At 41.3% G+C, this 18,650-nt stretch overlaps 2 protein-coding genes across 37 annotated transcripts in view; one reads left to right on the forward strand and one right to left on the reverse strand.

Moving 5' to 3' along the window:
* HELB (DNA helicase B) overlaps nt 1-14,033 on the forward strand; it is a 33,561-nt gene extending 19,528 nt beyond the window's left edge. The window contains exons 10-13 of one of the 2 annotated variants that reach the window (XR_011997900.1): nt 896-1,124; nt 2,243-2,386; nt 7,511-8,426; nt 11,404-14,033. Coding sequence is in view for 1 of the 2 variants with exons in the window: in XM_026001761.2 (XP_025857546.1) it covers nt 896-1,124; nt 2,243-2,386; nt 7,511-8,005; nt 11,404-11,508 (973 nt within the window). In the remaining variant the exon portion in view is untranslated. The remainder of the gene's footprint in view (nt 1-895; nt 1,125-2,242; nt 2,387-7,510; nt 8,427-11,403) is intronic. The other variant, XM_026001761.2, reaches the window with a different exon arrangement.
* Nucleotides 14,034-16,078: 2,045 nt separating this feature from the next.
* The window catches only part of GRIP1 (glutamate receptor interacting protein 1), a 656,016-nt gene continuing 653,444 nt past the window's right edge, over nt 16,079-18,650 (reverse strand). For all 35 annotated transcript variants that reach the window (XM_072741936.1, XM_072741912.1, XM_072741924.1 and 32 more), the window contains one exon: nt 16,079-17,861. In XM_072741936.1, coding sequence (XP_072598037.1) covers nt 17,634-17,861 — 228 coding nt within the window. In that variant the 3' untranslated portion in view covers nt 16,079-17,633. The remainder of the gene's footprint in view (nt 17,862-18,650) is intronic.

Raw genomic sequence — 18,650 nt, forward strand, 5'->3', positions numbered from 1 at the left:
TTTGTTCCAAATGTAATATGTGCATAGGTGTGTCCAAGAACCTTAGCAACAGGATGCCTGCAGAAGGCCCCTTGGTGGACCTCTATCAGAGAAATACGAGTGTGGAAAGGTCGCTCTGTTTACACACAGGAAGAGTTAACTTGCTCCTCTTGCATTTATCAACACCTGCTATTTATTAAGTGCAGAGAACATAGAGATGTGGAACTTCCAGGAGGAGCTCCCTGTCTGCTGAGGGAAGACACACTCGGAAACCACATTTGGTGGCCTCACAGAGGGCTAGAAAGTGCCAACGGGAAGTCACCCGGTCTGTGTTCCAGTGACTGATCGTGGAGGACAGTTTCATTTTTCCGTATGCATAAAAAGCGAGTACCAATGCAGCATTTCCCTCATGGCGTGGTAGTGAGGTTGAAATGAAATATCTCTAAAGCACTTAGCACAGTAACTCGTGTATCACCGATGTTTGTTCAGTTTGCTGTTATTCTGAGGTCATAATTATTAGGCTAGAAAGATGTAGACGTGGGGTAAGATGTGTATAGGGTAGCGATAGGAGAGATTGGAGAAGAGAGGATGGATTTAAAAAGTAGACTCAATAAGATTTTGGGTAACTTTTAAAATACAGAGGGAAAGAGACATCAGCATTTATGCCACGATTTCTAATTTGCAAAGATTTGGCTGGGAAGTGTCACAGAGTTTGAGGTGCCACAGAGAGGAGAAGTAATCAGACCGTGACTGTGGGAACTTGATTCCTCATTGACATTTGGAGAACAAAAGTGTAGTAAAGAGAGTGTGGAAATCATTTTGAAAATTGGATCAGATCTGGGTGGGGGTTAATGCTTGAACAAAATGAAATTGAGGTTTTCAAACCTTGATGACGTATTGTTATTTCCCAACCCAGAGACCATCGGAATAGACTTCAGTTTGGAGTTGGCGATAAGATTTGTTGTACCAGGAATGCATATCTCTCGGAGTTACTCCCCCAAAATACCTCTCACAGTCAGGAAGGTAATGACCGAGAGGCCAGTGGTGAAGACTTTAATGGCACTCCTCAAGGTTTTGCTAAAAATAAGCATGACTTTGAAAGTGATATTCGACTCTGCAATGGAGAAATATTTTTTATAACACAGGTAAGTGGTGACAGAAAAATAGTACCTTTTTATTTAATAGTTTTTTTTTTTTTAATTGGCCAAGGTTTGAGTCAAAATCTAATCATCTCAGAGTTGACATTCTTCCGTAGTTTTTTCCTCAGGATTTTTGCATTCATGTTTATGAGGGATACTGGTTTATAATTATCTAGTAATGTATGGTTTTGGTGTCAGAGTAATGCTGGCTCATAAATGAGTTGGGGCATGTTCCCTTCTCTTATATTTTCTGGAAGACTTTGTGAAGAAACATCTTTGTTTTTAAAATGTTTTTATTTATTCATCCATCAGAGACACAGAATGAGAGGCAGAGACAGAGGCAGAGAGAGAAGCAGGCTCCCTGAGGGGAACCCGATGCGGGACTCGATCCCAGGACTCCGGGGTCATGCCCTGAGCCAAAGGCAGATGAGCAACCACTGAGCCACCCAGGTGCCCACAAGAAACATTTTTTTTAATAAGTTCAGAGAGCTTGGCTAACAAAAATAAGGGACAAGTGACACAATTGTATTTTGCAGAGCATCATTTCAGTGGTTGGTTGCTGCTTAACTATAGAAACGAGAAGTTTCCTTGAATTTGTTGTCATTGTATAAATGCCCTCTTAAACTCAGAAGCTTATTCTTTACAAGCTTGAGGAAAATTAAACTTTTTGCAAAGAGTATACGCAGACTTACATAGTGTAAGGAGTGAAATATATAGGTTTCAGAATAAGTCAGACAACATAGATTATTCTCCACACAGTCAAATTAAATTAAGGTCAAGTGTCAAGCTGATTAAAATTTGTGTTTGATGGGCAGCCCAGGTGGCTCAGCGGTTTAGCGCCGCCATCAGCCCAGGATGTGATCCTGGAGACCTGGGATTGAGTCCCATGTTGGGCTCCCTGCATGGGGCCTGCTTCTCCCTCAGCCTGTCTCTCTCTCTCTCTCTCTGTCTCTCATGTATTCAGTTGTGCTCAAGCATAGGTTTTAAGCCTTTTGAAAGTTAACTATTGTGAACCCACGTGCTGTTTGACCTGTGTTTGCATTTTGTGTTCAACACAAAAATAAAATATCTCTCCAGTGTGCATATTTGAAAACATATAAAATAGTTCTTTATTTTGGTAATAGGATGTCACCGATGTAACTTTTGGAAAGAGAAGATTTTTGACCATTAATAATGCGGCCGGCTTGGAAATAACTGTGGACTTTGAAAAACTGATGAAATATTGTCACATAAAACATGCATGGGCAAGAACTATTCACACTTTTCAGGTAACAGTGGACATTTATAAAGCTATTTGAACAGGTTTCAGAGCCATTGAGTACCTTTGATGATTTTCTTTTTAATTTCGTTGCCTTTATTTTTTTTAGTTAGAAACAAGGTTACCAAGGTTTACCTAAATGGCATTGTGATGTTTATTTTTGCAGCTTACTTTTTTACTGTCTTATAATCAGCTTTATTGGGGTATAATTTGCATAGGCATTTATATTTATAAAGCTGGATGGGTTTTGACAAATGTATCCCCTTTGTTCTTGTGAGGCAACTGCTTTCTATTTGGGAATAATTTTAGTTTTATACAAGAGCTGGAAAGGGAGCACAGACTCTTGCCACATACCCTTCATTCAATTTTCCCTAATGTAACATCTTACACAACTATGGTGTTTTTGTCAAAACTAAGAACTTACCATTGGAAAGATACTATTAACTAGGCTACACACTTTATCTGCATTTCACAGTTTTTTCATTAATATCCTTTTTCTGTCCCAGGATTTAATCAACAACATTGCATTTAGTGCAATTTGCATTTAAACTCTGAGTTTTTTTTGGGAGGAGGTGTAGAAGAGGAGGGAGATAGAGAATCTTTTTTTTTTTTTTTAAGATTTTATTTATTTATTCATTAGACACACACACACACACACACACACAGAGAGAGAGAGAGAGAGAGAGAGAGAGAGAGAGAGAGAGAGAGAAGCAGCTCCATGCAGGGAGCTTGATGAAGGGCTCAATTCTGGGACTCCAGGATCATGCCCTGAGCTAAAGGCAGATGCTCAACCACTGAGCCACCCAGGCATCCCGGGAGATAGAGAATCTTAAGCTGGTTCCATGCCCACTGGGGAGCCTGCTAGGGGGCTTGATCTCAGAATCCTGAGATCATGACCTGAGCCGAAATCAAGAGTTGGATTCTTAACTGACTGAGCCACCCAGGTGCCCCTTAGCTCTATTTTAATACCCTTGCATTCTCGTAAGCTATTTGTGGTTCTGTTATTTAACTCATTGTTTTGAGCACCCCTCTTTGATGTTAGTATGTTACTTTAATCATGAAGCTGCATCAGTCTGCAGTTGCATGTGGAAAGATTTAGGTTAGCCTCTATCCTCTACTGGTAGGCAAACATTAATTAAAATAGGGTGTTTGTTTTTTGTATGTTTTTTTTTTTTTAAAGTAGATCGTATTTTGTTTAACCTACTCCATCTCAGTTCCAAAAAAAGAATTTGAAATGACTTACGAAAAAAAATGCCCACAATTCAGCCTGATTTTTTTTTTTAAGGATAAAGAAATGATGTCAAATGGAAAATAAAGGTAAGGTTGGTAAAAGGATTCTAAGAGTGGGATGAAATGCTGATATGTGCACTCAACTATTTGCTTGCTCATGTAGACTGCAGGTTTGGCTTTAAATTTTCAAAACAAGAGAGAAGCAGTCAGTGGACTGTGTCTATTGGATAAGAAACCGAAATGAAACAGCCAGTTGTTAAGAAGTACAAATATTCCTTGCTGCTAGGTCCTGGCAAAATTTCTCCTGGGAATCTTTATGATGGGCTCTCTGTAATTCTGGAAACTTTTATCATTTAATTTTGGGGCATTTTCTTGAATAATTTCATTAAGATTTCTTGTCCTCAGTTTTTCTCTGTTTTGTCTTTCTAGAATCTCTATTATATTCGACCTCCAGAACTGATTATCCAAATTTCTTCTCTCTCTCTCCTGTTTTCTGTCTTAGCATTCTACTCTATTTTCTGAGACATTTCCTCAAATTTATAATCCAGTCTTTTTTCACATTTCTGGACAAATGAAGTATGAAGGGTCTTTTTATTACTCAATTAAGATTGTAGTAAATATCTCTAAATGTTCCTTTTATCGAATCTGGCTCTTATTTTGTGGTTGAAATAGCGTCTCTTACCTCTAAGAACATTTGTGATTGTTATCTTGTATCAGTATAGTTTGTTTCTTCCAAGTTCAGTTCAATTCAACAAATATTTATTGAGTCAGATTGTTCTTGGTGCTTAGTTTAGGTCAGTCCATGAAACAAACAAAGATACCTGTCACTCTGAAGATTATATTTGGTGCTGTGGAGCAAGGAGACAGACACAGTTGTAAAACAATAAGTAAACTACAGTTGACCCTAGAACACAGTGGGAGTTTGGGGCACTAACCCTTCGATGCAGTCAGAAATCCATGTATCATTTTTGATTTCCCAAACACTTAATAATGCCTACTGTTGACCAGAAGCCTTACCAATAATGTAAACACTTGAATAGCACATACCTTGTATGTTCTCCGTATTACGTACTGAATTCTTAAATAAAGTAAGTGAGGGGCACCTGGCTGGCTCAATCAATAGAGCATGTGACTTTTGGTCTTGGGGTGGTAAGTTTGAGCCCCACGTTGGGTATAGGGATTACTTAGAAATATAATTTAAAGGGCAGCCCTGGTGGGTTAGCGGTTTAGTGCTGCCGTCAGCCCGGGGCGTGATCCTGGAGACCCGGAATCGAGTCCCACGTCGGGCTCCCTGCATGGAGCCTGCTTCTGCCTCTGCCTGTGTCTCTGCCTCGCTCGTTGTCTGTGTTTCTCATGAATAAATAAATAAAATTTTAAATATATATATATATATAATCTAAAAAAATAAGCTGCAGAAAAGAAAATGTCATTAAGAAAATCATAAAGAAGAGAATACATTTGTAGTGCTGTACTGTTTTTATCATGAAAAAAAATGGGGAGAGAAGGGAGCAGCAGGGTCAAGATTGGCTTATGAAGGACCAGATGAGCCATATTAAAGAGTTAGGACTTTGTTTTGAGAGCTCAGAAGATATTTATGGGCTCTAAGCAGAGTCTGATGTGATTGGATTTGCTTTTTACAAGTATAGCTGTAGATGTAGATGTGAGGACAGTGGGTTGTAGCAAAGTGTGAGTATGAGGGAGACTGACTCTGAAGCTGTCAAGTTTCTCTGTGTTCCTTGATGATTAGGAGCTCCGTGAACTTAGTTTAGGTTTAGGCATTTACCTAACCGAAATCCAAGGGGAGAAACGGTGCTGTGTGTATCTGTAAGATGTACTTAGCATTTGTGAGATCAAGTGTCATTTAAGTGAATTTCTGAGACTCAGCAGCACCTGGAGGAAGGGTTTGTCACACTTTTATAATCTGAAGAGTTGGTTCCAATTCTGTGTGTAGAGAGATTGGAAGAGGGTGTTATTTGCTGTGGAAGAGGGTTTTATTTTTTAAAAGATTTTATTTATTCATGAGAGACAGAGAGAAAGAGACACACACACAAACACACATACACACACACACACACACACACACACACACACACACACACATAGGCAGAGGGAGAAGCAGGCTCCATGCAGGGAACCTGATGTGGGACTTGATCCTGGGATCCTGGGACGCTCTGAGCTGAGGGCAGATGCTCAACCACACAGGCACCCAGGTGCCTCGGAAGACGGTTTTATTTTATTTTATTTTATTTTATTTTTTTATTTTTATTTTTATTTTTATTTTTATTTTTATTTTTATTTTTATTTTTATTTTTATTTTTTTTCGGAAGACGGTTTTAATTGTGGATCTGTGTTTTCTATATACCCTAACTTGTCATTCATCTTCCCACAATTCTTTTGGGTTGGGGACTGGGGACATTGAGATAATGGTTCAAACCACTTCTTAGTTTATGTTGGCACTGAAAATATAGGGATTAAGAATAGCCCCAAACTTGAAATTGTTTTCTCACAGTTACATGGTGACATTGGGCATTTTTCTTGCCTGTATAATTCTTGGCTTGCTAAACTTAAGCAGAGGTTCATTGTTCTCTTTTGCTTTATCGTGATGAAAGTAATAGATGGTTCAGCAATGGGAGAATACAGAAAAGTAGAAGAAAAAAAAATCATAGGGCCCTCCATTTTGGAGACAAATTTTTGATAGAATTTTTCCTTTTTTGTGACTTACTTTGTTTGGTTAAATATTTATGTTTGTTTTGTATGTACTTTTTGGATCAGAGTAATTTTATTTTGTATACATAGTTGCTTCAGTCTTTACATGAAAGTATCCAGTTTTTGAAATTTTGTTAGACTTCAAAGGATCTTTTTTTTTTTTTTAAGATTTTATTTATTTGAGAGAGAAAGTAAGCGAGAGAGGGAGGATGAGCAGGGGAAGGGGCAGAGAGAGAAGGAAAAGCAGACTCCCTGCTGAGCAGGGAGGGAGCCTGATGTGGGGCTTGATCCCATGACCTTCAGATCATGACCCGAGCCGAAGGCAGACACTTAACTGACTGAGCCACCCAGGCGCCCCTAAAGCATCTTTGATGTTTGCAGAATAGTATATCAAATGTCTCTATATGGATGATACTCGATATAAAGGTAAACAAATAAATGTATGTATTTTCTTATTTTTGAATACCTAAGGTGTCTGTTTTTTGCTGTATAAATAGCCCATATATATGGAGCCCATATGATCATTGAAAATTCTTTTATTAGGGATGGTCTGACACTGCATGCAGTATTTCAAGTTTATTGCTGGGTATCTACATGCTAGTTCTGGATTTATTTATTTTATTTTAATTTTAATTTTTTTTTTTTTTTAATTTATGATAGTCACAGAGAGAGAGAGAGAGAGAGAGAGGCAGAGACACAGGCAGAGGGAGAAGTAGGCTCCATGCAGGGAGCCCGATGTGGGATTCGATCCCGGGTCTCCAGGATTGCGCCCTGGGCCAAAGGCAGGCGCCAAACCGCTGTGCCACCCAGGGATTCCTTTTATTTTTATTTTAAAAAATATTTATTTATTCATGAGAGACATCGAGAGAGGCAGAGGGGGAGGCAGGCTTCATGCAGGGAGCCTGACGTGGGACTCGATCCTGGGACCCTGGGGTCACAACCTGAGCCAAAGGCAGATGCTCAATGGCTGAGCCCCTCAGGGGCCCACTAGTTGTGGATTTATAAGACTTGAACTTAACCGCACAATTAGGAAGTACGAGTTCTAGGATAATGAATAGAGTGGGGCTGTAAGGTGGATTTATGTGAACTCTCTGGCCAGGTGGCGCGTTGAGGACTTCTCTCTTTTCTACCTTGGGAGACTGAGGACATGAACCCACTCGGCAGTACTAACTCTCATTAATGCATTGTTTCCTCCCAGGGGTCTGAGGAGAAGACAGTCGTGTACGTGGTTGGGAAGGCGGGCCGCCAGCACTGGCAGCACGTTTATACCGCTGTGACCAGGGGCCGTTGCAGAGTGTACATCATTGCCGAAGAGTGTCACCTCCGGAGCGCAATTCTGAAAAACAATGTTCCCAGGAAAACTCGTTTAAAACATTTTTTGCAAAACAAGCTCTCCAAGAGCTGTGCGTCTCCAGCAGAGTTTGCACCCCTGTCAAAGGGCTCTGGAGAGAACCAAGAACCGAGCCTGCAGCCATCGGCCAAACCACTGCCTCCTGTCCCCACCAACAGCGTGGCACACGGTGTCCCTGGAAGCCAGGCCTCTGTGGCAGAAGACAGGACGTTGGCCTTTCCAGGAGAATGGAAGTCGTCGGCATTTGATGAAGCGGATACAGAGGAAGACCCATCAATATTTCGTGTGTCCAAGAGAGGTTGTGGCCTGAGTGATGCCGAAAGTCCCAGCAAGATCCGGATGGTAGGAGCCACGTTCTTGCCTGCCCCGGGTTTGAGTATCGCGAACTCCAGTGCACCTAGAACGAGCTGTGTACTTTCCATTAGTGCTACAGTGTGCCGTGGCACTTTCAGACACGTCTTCTCTAACCTCTATCACTGTCCTTTCTCCTGGGCCCTGTCGAGCCTAGCACTGTGCGTCACTGGGCTTGAGGCCAGCCCTCTAGGCGAACTCAGTCTCTGGATGTGAGGTGTCGTGTGGGGTGGAACTTGTCATCTGCACCTCCTTTCTGCTTATCTTCCTTATCACCCACCCACCACCCCTTTTTTGCGCCACAGCCTCACTTTAATACCCGCTCTCCACCCAAGCGGCCGGTGAATTTCTGATCAATGATCTCCAAATGAAGTTCCAAAAGAAGCTTAAGAATTGTTGTGGGTGCCAGCAGGTAGACTTGTTATACCGTGTCCTTAGGCTTTCAAGGCTGTGACAAAGAAGGGGCCAGGGAGGGATCCCAGAGGAGAAAGTGCTCCTGTAACCTGCCAAGACCAAGCACAGTTCTAAAAGGAGAATTATAGTTAGCCTCCCACCCCACGTGGAACGGAGACAGTGCAACAGGTCTCTAAGCGTGCCTGGCAGGCGCAGCGTGTGACATCTTGGCGTGTTAAGCAGTCACAAGTATGGAGTAGTGTGGCTGGAGCACAGCGTGCACATGGAGGTTGAGTTGAGGACCCTGGAAGGGTTGGGAGGACACAGAGGGGATTGAATGTTCTCCTGAATGTGATGGAGAACACTAGATGCATTTTAAGAGCTCTGTGAATTGAAACTTGTGAAGGTCGCTTTGGAGTTTAGTAGATTATGTTTGGGAGGCTGTAGGGGACGAGTTCCTTGCAAGAAGATTATTTCGGTAGCTTGAACAGAATGATTAGACTCTGAAGTCAGGTAGTAGCGATGGGGTTGGAGAAGAGATGCTTAGGGACTTAGTGGTCAGTTATATATAGGGACGCGGGGCAGGCCGGAGCATGAGTCTTAGGCTTCCCGCCTTGGCCTCCAGGGAGGATCCAGGTACCATTTTTTTTTTTTTAAGATTTTATTTATTTATTTATAAGAGATACACAGAGAGAGGCAGAGACACAGGCAGAGGGAGAAGCAGGCTCCACACAGGGATCCGGATGTGGGACTCGATCCTGGACCTCGGGGTCAAGACCTGAGCCAAAGGCAGATGTGCAACCACTGAGCCACCCAGGTGCCCCGGATCCAGTTACCATTAATCAGGATTGGAGAAAGAGGCTGATGGACAGGTTTTGTAAGGAAAGTGATAAAAGTTGGCATAATGAAAAAGAGTAAGTTTTTTTTCCTTCTTGGAAGTAGTAGGATCCCTGCCGATTCTAAGCTTCATTCTGTGCTCCAGATCGACTCTTTGATGTGGAATTTCCATCTCAGCAAAACATCTCGTTCTGAAATTGAATGTGTTACCTCTTACAAAGACCCTGGGATATAATAAGGCTTTTGGCCTGGAGCAGAAAATTCCAGAGTCTTTTTCTAAAAGTTTCTTCCTTTTTATTTCTTCACACCAGCATGGGATGGGCGGGTTGTGGTTTCTGTGATGGCACAAAGAGACAGTGACAGCATTACCCATCTTCACTGCTGAGCTTGCCAAAGCTTTGAAGCTCTGGCCAACTCCAACACTGCAGAAGGTCTGTGAACCCCAGATGGCCAGCGCTGGCTGACGTCACTGCACCGTGCCTTCAGTGCAAGCAAAGCTCTCTAACTGGAGAGGATAAGGGCTCTCACGAGGCTTGCCAAAAGTGCGTGACACCTCTGAAACTCCCTAGAAATGAGGAAACTAAGAATTCAAAGCCTCAGGACTGATGAATTAGGAATAAATTCTGTATTTCCATAATTCTAGACTTTCTAGTGCATTGAGTTGTGTGATTTCTGAATGCTCAAAATTCAGTGACCAGGGCTGTCCCATTCCTTTCTTTCATACCCACAGGGCTACCTCAGAGCCAGGTCAGCATTTAAATTCTGCAGGTCCTAATGCCAGAGCCACTCCCAGAGGAAAGCTTTGGCTTTTCTGTGGATTCATAGCTTTGGGTTTTGAAAAAAAAGCTTTAAAAGAAAATGTCCTGATTTTGTTTTTGTTTTTTGTTTTTTTGTTTTGTTTTGCCTAGCGTCCCACCACCAAAAGGGAAAAACAGAAATGTCCCTTTAAACAAAAGCATATGTATAAATGTTCTAAAATTTATCATATAAAGCAGTGATTTCCAGAATATTTTGAAAGAAAATGACATTTAATTATTAAAAAAAAAAAAATCTCGGAAGGATGTAATCACAAAAATCCCTGAATAAAGATAGTTCTTGTATTTATCAGGGTTCTCCAGTAAAACAAACCAGTAGGCTGTGTCTATAACCCTATTATTTACCTGCCTACCTGTCATCTGTCATCCGTTTAGATTGATGTAAGGAATCGGCTCACGATCATGGAGGCTGATAAGTCCCCAGTGTGCGGGGTGGGCTGGCAGGTGGGGGACCCAGAGACTTGGTATTGCAGTATGGGTCCAAAGGCAGGGAGGATTCTCTCTCTGGGAGGAGGGCAGTCTCTTCTCTGTGAAGGCCTTCGGTCGATGGAATGAGGCCCACCTGCATTATGGAGGGTGACCTGCTATATTCATTGTCTACTGACTTAAATGGTTATCTCTTCTAAACAATGTGTTCACAGGAACATCTGGAATACTATTGGGCCAAAAATCTGGGTACCACAGCTTAGCCAAGTTGGCAGCTAACGCTAGCCAGTACAGTGCTCTAAATTGAACACAGCATCGTGAAGGGTTGAGTCGCCGTTCTCATGGCCATACTGGTCCACTGCCTGCTGCTCAGGAATCACTAAGGGTACCATTGATCCTGGCAGTGCAGGTGGCATCCTACCACACCCAGGGCTGGCATCACGGACGTGCACCCTGATTAAGCTGTCCGTCACACAGGGCTTTGTGCTTGAAACTGGTCTATACTTCTTTTACGGTTGTGCACTTGCCATCTTGAAATTCTTGTCTTTGAACAAAGGGCCCACGTTTTATTTATTATTATCATTTTTATTTATTTTTTGGGGGCCCACGTTTTAATTTGGAAGTGGGCTGCCCAAGTAAGCCGTGGCCACGTCGTTGGACGTTGTGTGTGTACTCGTTCAGCAGTGTCCCCTCTTGACGCCGGTCCCAGAGCTGGGTGCTAGGAGAGCCACCGGGAGCAGAAGTAGATGCAATCCCACAAGGAGCTAGCAGCTGATTGCGCGGGGCCCTCCCGTCTTCCACGGGGTGGGGGAAATGTACTGGGTCTGCCGTAGCAGCGGCCAGAGGGAGTCCAAGTACACGGGGGAGACTGACAATATTTTCACCAGATTAACTTTATCCTTATTGTTGTCCTAACAGGTAGAAGAATCATCTCCACAAGTGTCTTCCAGATTTCAGAATTTGAGACTGAATAGGTTAACCCCCAGGCAACTTTTCATATCCAAACATAATCAAGAAACTTAATTTTATTTGAGATTGCTTGAAGTAATTATCTTTTTTTTTTCTCTACTCAACACAAAATGAACATCAGAGAATCGAACATCAGAGAATCGAGATCTAAAACAGGATGTCTGTAAGTGGAGTTTTATTTTTTTATTTTTAAATTGTTTTTCTAAAGATTTTTTGTATTCACGAGACACAGAGAGGCAGAGGGAGAAGCAGGCTCCCTATGGGGAGCCCGATGCGGGACTTGATCTCAGGACCCCGGGATCAAGCCCTGAGCTGAAGGCAGACAGACGCTCAACCACTGAGCCACCCAGGCAGCCCCAACTGGAGTTTTATTTTAAGGTGTTTGTGCTAGCAGAGATTTTTAACTAGAAAACTGTAATGATTTCAACATCTGTCATCATGAAAACTGGTAGCCTTGGGCATAAATGCAAGAAAAAGTTATGTGTGTTGTTTTTTTTTTTTTTTTAAAAACTGTACTTTTGAAAGTTATTTTTTATTTTTACGACAATGCCTTTATTAACTTCCATGATCATTGTGGGTGATCTCTGCCAACGATTTGAAGCCATGATAAGAGAAACTGTAATTATACCTCTTGTATTATTGACACCCATTTCAGGGTGTTGGTCTTTTGCCAATTGCTCATCTTGCCAGGTTGCTGCTTGCTCCATCCCTGCTGGCCAGACCCATGTCACCTGAGACTGTATTCCTGGAAATTACCTTCTGAGTTGGGTGTACTTTTTTTTTTTTTCTTAGTTGGAGATATAATTGATATAGAACACTGTGTAAATGGAATTTATGCAACGTGTCAACTTGATACATTTTTATAGTCAGTGTGATTACTACTGTCCATCATGTCCCGTAATTGTCATTTCTTTTAGGAATACATTGTTTTGAAGATACTCCACTTTCGAAAATTATTTTCTCGGAGAGTGATTTCTATTTTTATTTTTTTAGAGTTTTATTATTAAATGGTAAAAGAAAAAGTTAAGAGAAAATCCTGTTATTCCAACCTTTGAAAAATGGCCTCAGTGAGATATAATTTACACACAATTCACCCCTTTGAAGTGTACGACTGAGTGGCTCTTAGTCTATTCACAGAGTTGAGCTACAACCACCACAATGGATTTTTGAACATTTTTTCCCCCTCCCCCCCCAAGAAACACGGTATGTCTTGGCTTGGATCCCCTCAACTCCTCCAGCCCCAGGTAACTACTAATTTATTTTGTCCCTATTGATTTGTCTGTTCCAGACATTTCATAGAAATGGAATCATACAATACGTGGTCCTTTGTGACTGACTTCTTTAACTTAACATCATGATTTCAGACTTTGTGTTGTGGCATGTATTAGTGCTTTCATTTTTTTTTTTTTTTTTTTAAGATTAAAAAGACTAGCATTGTCCCTTTTATTGGGTAGATGTCTTGGATAATCTAGGCAAGGAAGGTCATGCAGTCTAATCTGATGAAGCCTATATCCTTTGTGGACTGATGGAAAAACTGGTAGCATATTATGGAAGCTGTATTTCTGGAGCAGACCATGTTGGTTTTAGCTGATGGGGCAAAAATCAGGAACCCTGGCTGAAGTTTTGCAGGAAGCTCCAGCAGAGCTGCAACTGACCTATCGTGGTTTCATTAGTGCAGTGAGGCAACAGACCTTCATCTTTTATTATCAAATAAATATTCCGTTGTATGGATATAGCACGCTGACTTTCTCTGTTCATCAGTTGAAGGACATGTGGGTTGTTTCCACTTTTTGGCTATTATAAAATGCTACAATGAACATCCATGTACAAGTTTTTCTGTGGGCATATATTTTAATTTAATTATATACATAGGAGTGGAATTGTTTGGTCATGTGGTAACTATATTTAACCTTTTGAGGAACTGCCAGATTGTTTTCCAAAGCAGCTGCACTGTTTGTTATTTATAATTGGAATGTGAGGGTTCCAGTTACCCCACAAACACTTGTCATTATCTGACTTTTTGATTATAGCCATGTAGGTGTGAAGTGATATTTCAAAGTGTTTTTTTTTTTATTAAAGATTTTATTTTCTAAAAATCTGTGCACCCAGTGTGGGGCTTGAACTCGCCACCCCAAGATCAAGAGTCAGGTTCTACTGACTGAACCAGCCAGGCACCCCTCAGTGTGGTTTTGATTTGCATTTCCCATATGGCTAATGATATGAATTATCTTTTCATGCACTTGGTCATTTGTATGACCTCTTTGACGAAATTATTCAGATCTTTTACCCATTTTTAAATTGGATTACTTTTCTTTTTATTGAGATATAGAAGTTGTTTATATGTTCTACATACAGGTCCTTTATCAGAAACATTATTTGCAAAAAAAAAAAAAAAAAAAGAAAGAAAGAAAGAAATAAAAAGAAACAAAGGTTCCCACTCTGTGGATTTTATTTTCACTTTTTTCATGGTGTCCTTTGAAGCACAAATTTTCCATTTTGATGATGTCTGACGTAGCTCATTTGTTTTTGCTGTCTATGCTTTCGTGTTATATCTAAGGAATAAAAGTCATGAAGATTTACTCCTGTTTTTCTTTTCTTTTTTTTTTTTTTTAAAGATTTTATTTATTTATTCATGAGAGACAGAGAGAGAGACAGAAACACAGGCAGAGGGAGAAGCAGGCTCCACGCAGGGAGCCCGATGTGGGGACTCGATCCCGGGACTCCAGGATCACGCCCTGGGTTGAAGGTGGTGCTAAACCGCTGAGCCACCCAGGCTGCCCCTACTCCTGTTTTTCTTCTAAGAATTTAAATAGTTTTAGGTCTTATATTTAGTACTTTGATTCATTTTGAGGTAATTTTTGTGTATGGTGAAGTAAGGGTCCCACGTCATTCTGTTGCATGTGGATATCCAGTTTCACTTGTTCTCAGCTCCATTTCTTAAACTATTCTTTGTTCATTCACTTGTCTTGACACCCTTATCAAAAATCAACTGATCATAGAGGTGAAGGTTTATTTCTGGATTCTGGGTCCTGATTCTAACCTGTTGATGTACACATCTATTGTTATGCTGGCACCATGCTGTCCCAGTTACCTTTAATTTAAAATCAAGAAAAGCGAGTCCTCCAATTTGTTCTTCTCTTTCATGACTTTTGGACTACTTGAGTCCCCTGCGCTTCCACGTGCATTTTAGGAGCAGCTTGTCAATTTCTGCAAAACAGCCAGTTGGGGTCTTGCCATCTTAATATTGAGTCTTCTGATCCATGAACATGTGATATCTTTCTATTTATGTCTTCTCTCATTTCTTTCAATAATGCTTTGTTTTGCATTTTTTAAATTAAATTTATTTCTAGGTATTTTATTTTTGATCCTAATGTCAATGAAATGTTTACATTTTTGTTCATTGCTACTGTATAGAAATACAATTGATCTTGTATCTTTCAAGCTTGCTAAACCCATTTATTAGTTTCAATAGGTTTTTAGTGGATTCCTTGGGATTTCCTACAAATGCAAATAGAGATACCCAAATAGAGATAGTTTTACTTCTTTCTAATCCAAGTGCCTTTTATTGGATTTTCTTGTCTTAATGCTCTGGCTAGAACCTTTAATAAATTGTTAAATAGAAGTGGTGAGAATGGACATCCTTGCCTTGTTCCTGTTAACTTACAAGGCCTGGAAGATAGTCTGCAAAAATGAAAATGTTGGGACTGTGGTGTAGTTTTTTTTAGTAGCATACATTAAAATTTATACATTTTGATAATTTGTATACACGTATCTCATAAAATACATGTAATGTTCTCTGGGGGTAGATGTTATGATCCTTGAGTGAAAATCTACCTTTGTTACCTAAAATAAATATATAGTGGGGGTATTTCTGTCTCCAGGCTGTTTTAGGACTTAAACATCTTTTATATTTTGTCCTTACAACAGCCCTGGAGTGCAGATTTGACCTTCAGTATCACAGGTGGGCAAACAGACTCGCAGTAACTAAGTTTTATAGCATTGGTGGGTACCAGACCTGGAATTCAAACCCAGATCTGATTTAAAACCCATGTTCTGGGCAGCCCGGGTGGCGCAGCGGTTTAGCGCCGCCTGCAGCCCAGGGCGTGATCCTGGAGACCCGGGATCGAGTCCCACTTCGGGCTCCTGGTGCATGGAGCCTGCTTCTCCCTCTGCCTGTGTCTCTGCCTCTCTCTTTGTGTGTGTGTCTCTATGAATAAATAAACAACAAAAAAAATCTTAAAAAAAAAGATTTTATTTATTTACGCATGAGAGACATGGGTGGGGGGGCGCAGAGACACAGGCAGAGGGAGAAGCAGGCTCCATGCAGGGAGCCCGAAGTGGGACTCGATCCCAGGTCTCCAGGATCACGCCCTGGGCTGCAGGCGGCGCTAAACCGCTGCGCCACCCGGGCTGCCCCAATAAAATCTAAAAAAATAAATAAATAAAAACCCAAGAACTAAAAAAAAACAAACAAACCCATGTTCTTCTCATTCTTCCATGCTGTTTTTCAAGTTTATGGCAAAAGCTTTCCCCTTTAGAAAACTCTGTTACCAATAAGTGTTATGTGGGGCTCATCTAGAATACTGAAATATAATCAAAGCACCAAAAAACCCGCATGTCATAATTTTTGGCTTTTTAAAATCACTGTTTATTCCATTTGGTAGAGGGGTTTTTTTTCCATACAAATATTTGCAACAATTTTGAATTCCCCAAAACCATACATAGACGATAAATACCATGCTATTAAAGTATTAAATTTGTACAAAAATACTTTACAGCTTAATACTTGTTTGTTACAAATAAAAATACATATTTAAGTGACTCATGATCTTTTTTTTCTCTTAACATGATTCTGCTTTATACTCTCTTGCCCTGGCGGGTTGTGAAATATGGTTGAAATAATATATTTCTCTGCACAAAAAGAAAGGTGAGCTTTTCCCTTAAACAAAGGACACAGTGTTCAAATGCTTTATGTAAGCAGTTGTTGGAACTATCGACCAAAATGAAAATGTTTGGAAAATAATCAGTTCAATATGGAGATTCTACAATCAATATACAGACCTATTTTTTTTAATATTCACCAATAACAGTTATTAGTGTAACTATTCAAAATATCTGAACAAATGAGAACAGTTGCTGACAAACATCTTAAAAGCAACTGTCACAATTTATTGCTTTGAGGGATGGTAATAATTGGCAATGCATTTTGTGAAAGATGTATTTACAATTTCAGTAAGTAGCATGGCTCAGAACAAAAGATAGTCCAGTGTCATTTTAAAGTACATGGGCTGTACACCCCTCTATAGCCAGTTTTTCAAAACATGTCAAGCAAGATGAGTTGGATTCACCTATCATTAGGATAAGCCTCATTTGAATAGACTCTTCATTCTCCCTTCAATTCTTAGTCTTGAATTTTAAAAATAAGATAACTAATTCTCAGTGTTACTAAGCACTCTAATTCATTATCAGAGATTTGCAGCTATTAAAAATGTGTCCTTAAAAAAAAAAAAACAGGTCACAAGACATATCCTGTTTGTTAATTTGTTGCATAGGGAATAGCATACATCTTAGTTAAAATCATTCCTATATTGGGGCAAAACATTTACCACCACCTAATATGGTCTCCTACGTGCATCATCGCTGAAACATTTTAAGATAACGTAATGTTACGCCTGGACCCCTCCTCCCATGGCAGCAGCCACATCCCAAGCTCCAGTTCCCCTAGGAGAGCCAGCTTTGTGACAAGCCTTGTTGGTCAAGTCCTCAACATTGACGACTTCACAGTAAGAAACTGATTTCAAAGTGAATGAAGGAAATTGTCATAGAGCATCTTTTCAAACAGACGTTTTCTCTTTTTAAAAAGTGGTTGGAAGATGAACTTGTAAAAAATTTCCTCTTATGTTAATTGGGGGGGAGGGGTGGCCTATAGCTTCTTTTTCTCTACCATGGGGCTCGGCAGGGAATTGCCTGCCATATACCCTAGTGGTCACCAAGAAAGAAACCTCTTCAGCTTGAAAGGGGAAGTGAACATGAGCCATGAGAGAGATTTAAAAGACCCCTGTGCTTGCAGTTAATGCCACGTGATTATCTGTGCTTTAAATGCCACAGAAATCTCAAAGGGATTTTTTTTTTAGCACCATGTAGATATTGTCTTTTGTCCTGCTTTATGAAAAGCATTGCTATAATGTGTTAGTGGGTTCTCGTATCTCCAAATTACCACCATGACTAGGCTGTTGGAAAAAAGCACTGTTCTGTTCACTCCATTCTCCTCCTGGTAGAGTCTGTTCTATAGATTTCTGTGAAGCCAGTGGGTTTCTACTAATAACCAAGTCCAGCTTATTACCGGATTCTGCTATGAGGGGCACAACAAGGCAGCAGTCAAAGTCTCTCGTTCGGACATGATTCACCTGAAAAATCAAGAAGAGTCGTTTGGAATTGTCTTCACAACACTCTGGGCGCAGAGTCACGCTTCTGGTGTAACAGGTGTCCTGGGGGTGCCCCACGAGCAGCCTCGCTGAGGAGTCCCTGGCTCCCTTACTCCCTGCCACTAAATCGCAAGGCCCTGGGGAGCGGGGGACGGGGACACCTGGCTGCATCCTGGCTCAGGCAGGTGCTCCGAGCGCCGAGGCTTGTCCCCCATTTCCAGATGAGGGAAGCGGGGCACAGAGTGGTTAAGGGATCTGCGTCAGAGCAGCAGCTGGACGTGGCCCTGCTAAGATGTGCTCCCGGCCGTCTGCTGCCCCCCAAGCTGTGCCCCTGACTGTGACGCCTCTCCGAAGGGGCCCGTCCCCGCCTCAGCTGACACCTGCACTCTTCTTTCGTGTCTCCTTACTCTTCACCAGCTATGTGCTGCTCCTGCGCTGCGACCTTCCCTTCTCAATCTTCTCACGTCTGGAACCCCACACTTAGAGTGTACGATGGACCCCAATGTCCAACCCGATGTCTGGAGTGGGGTCTCTGGGTCTCATCCACTCTGGCCTGTCGCACTGGCCACACTTGAGACACCCACTCAGCCTTGAGACACCCTCTCCTTCCTTGGCTCTCTTCTCTCCTACACCAACTTGTTCGATCCTCTTATCATGTCAATTTGCTTCCAGTTCTTTCCTGCCTCTTATATCTCTTCCCGTCTCGGAAATTTGTTTTCCCCAGGCTTCCAGCCTTGGTTGTCCTCTCTCCCTCGCTACAAGCCCACCGTA

This window comes from Vulpes vulpes, chromosome 16 (assembly GCF_048418805.1).
Source record: "Vulpes vulpes isolate BD-2025 chromosome 16, VulVul3, whole genome shotgun sequence".
Lineage (NCBI taxonomy): Eukaryota > Metazoa > Chordata > Mammalia > Carnivora > Canidae > Vulpes > Vulpes vulpes.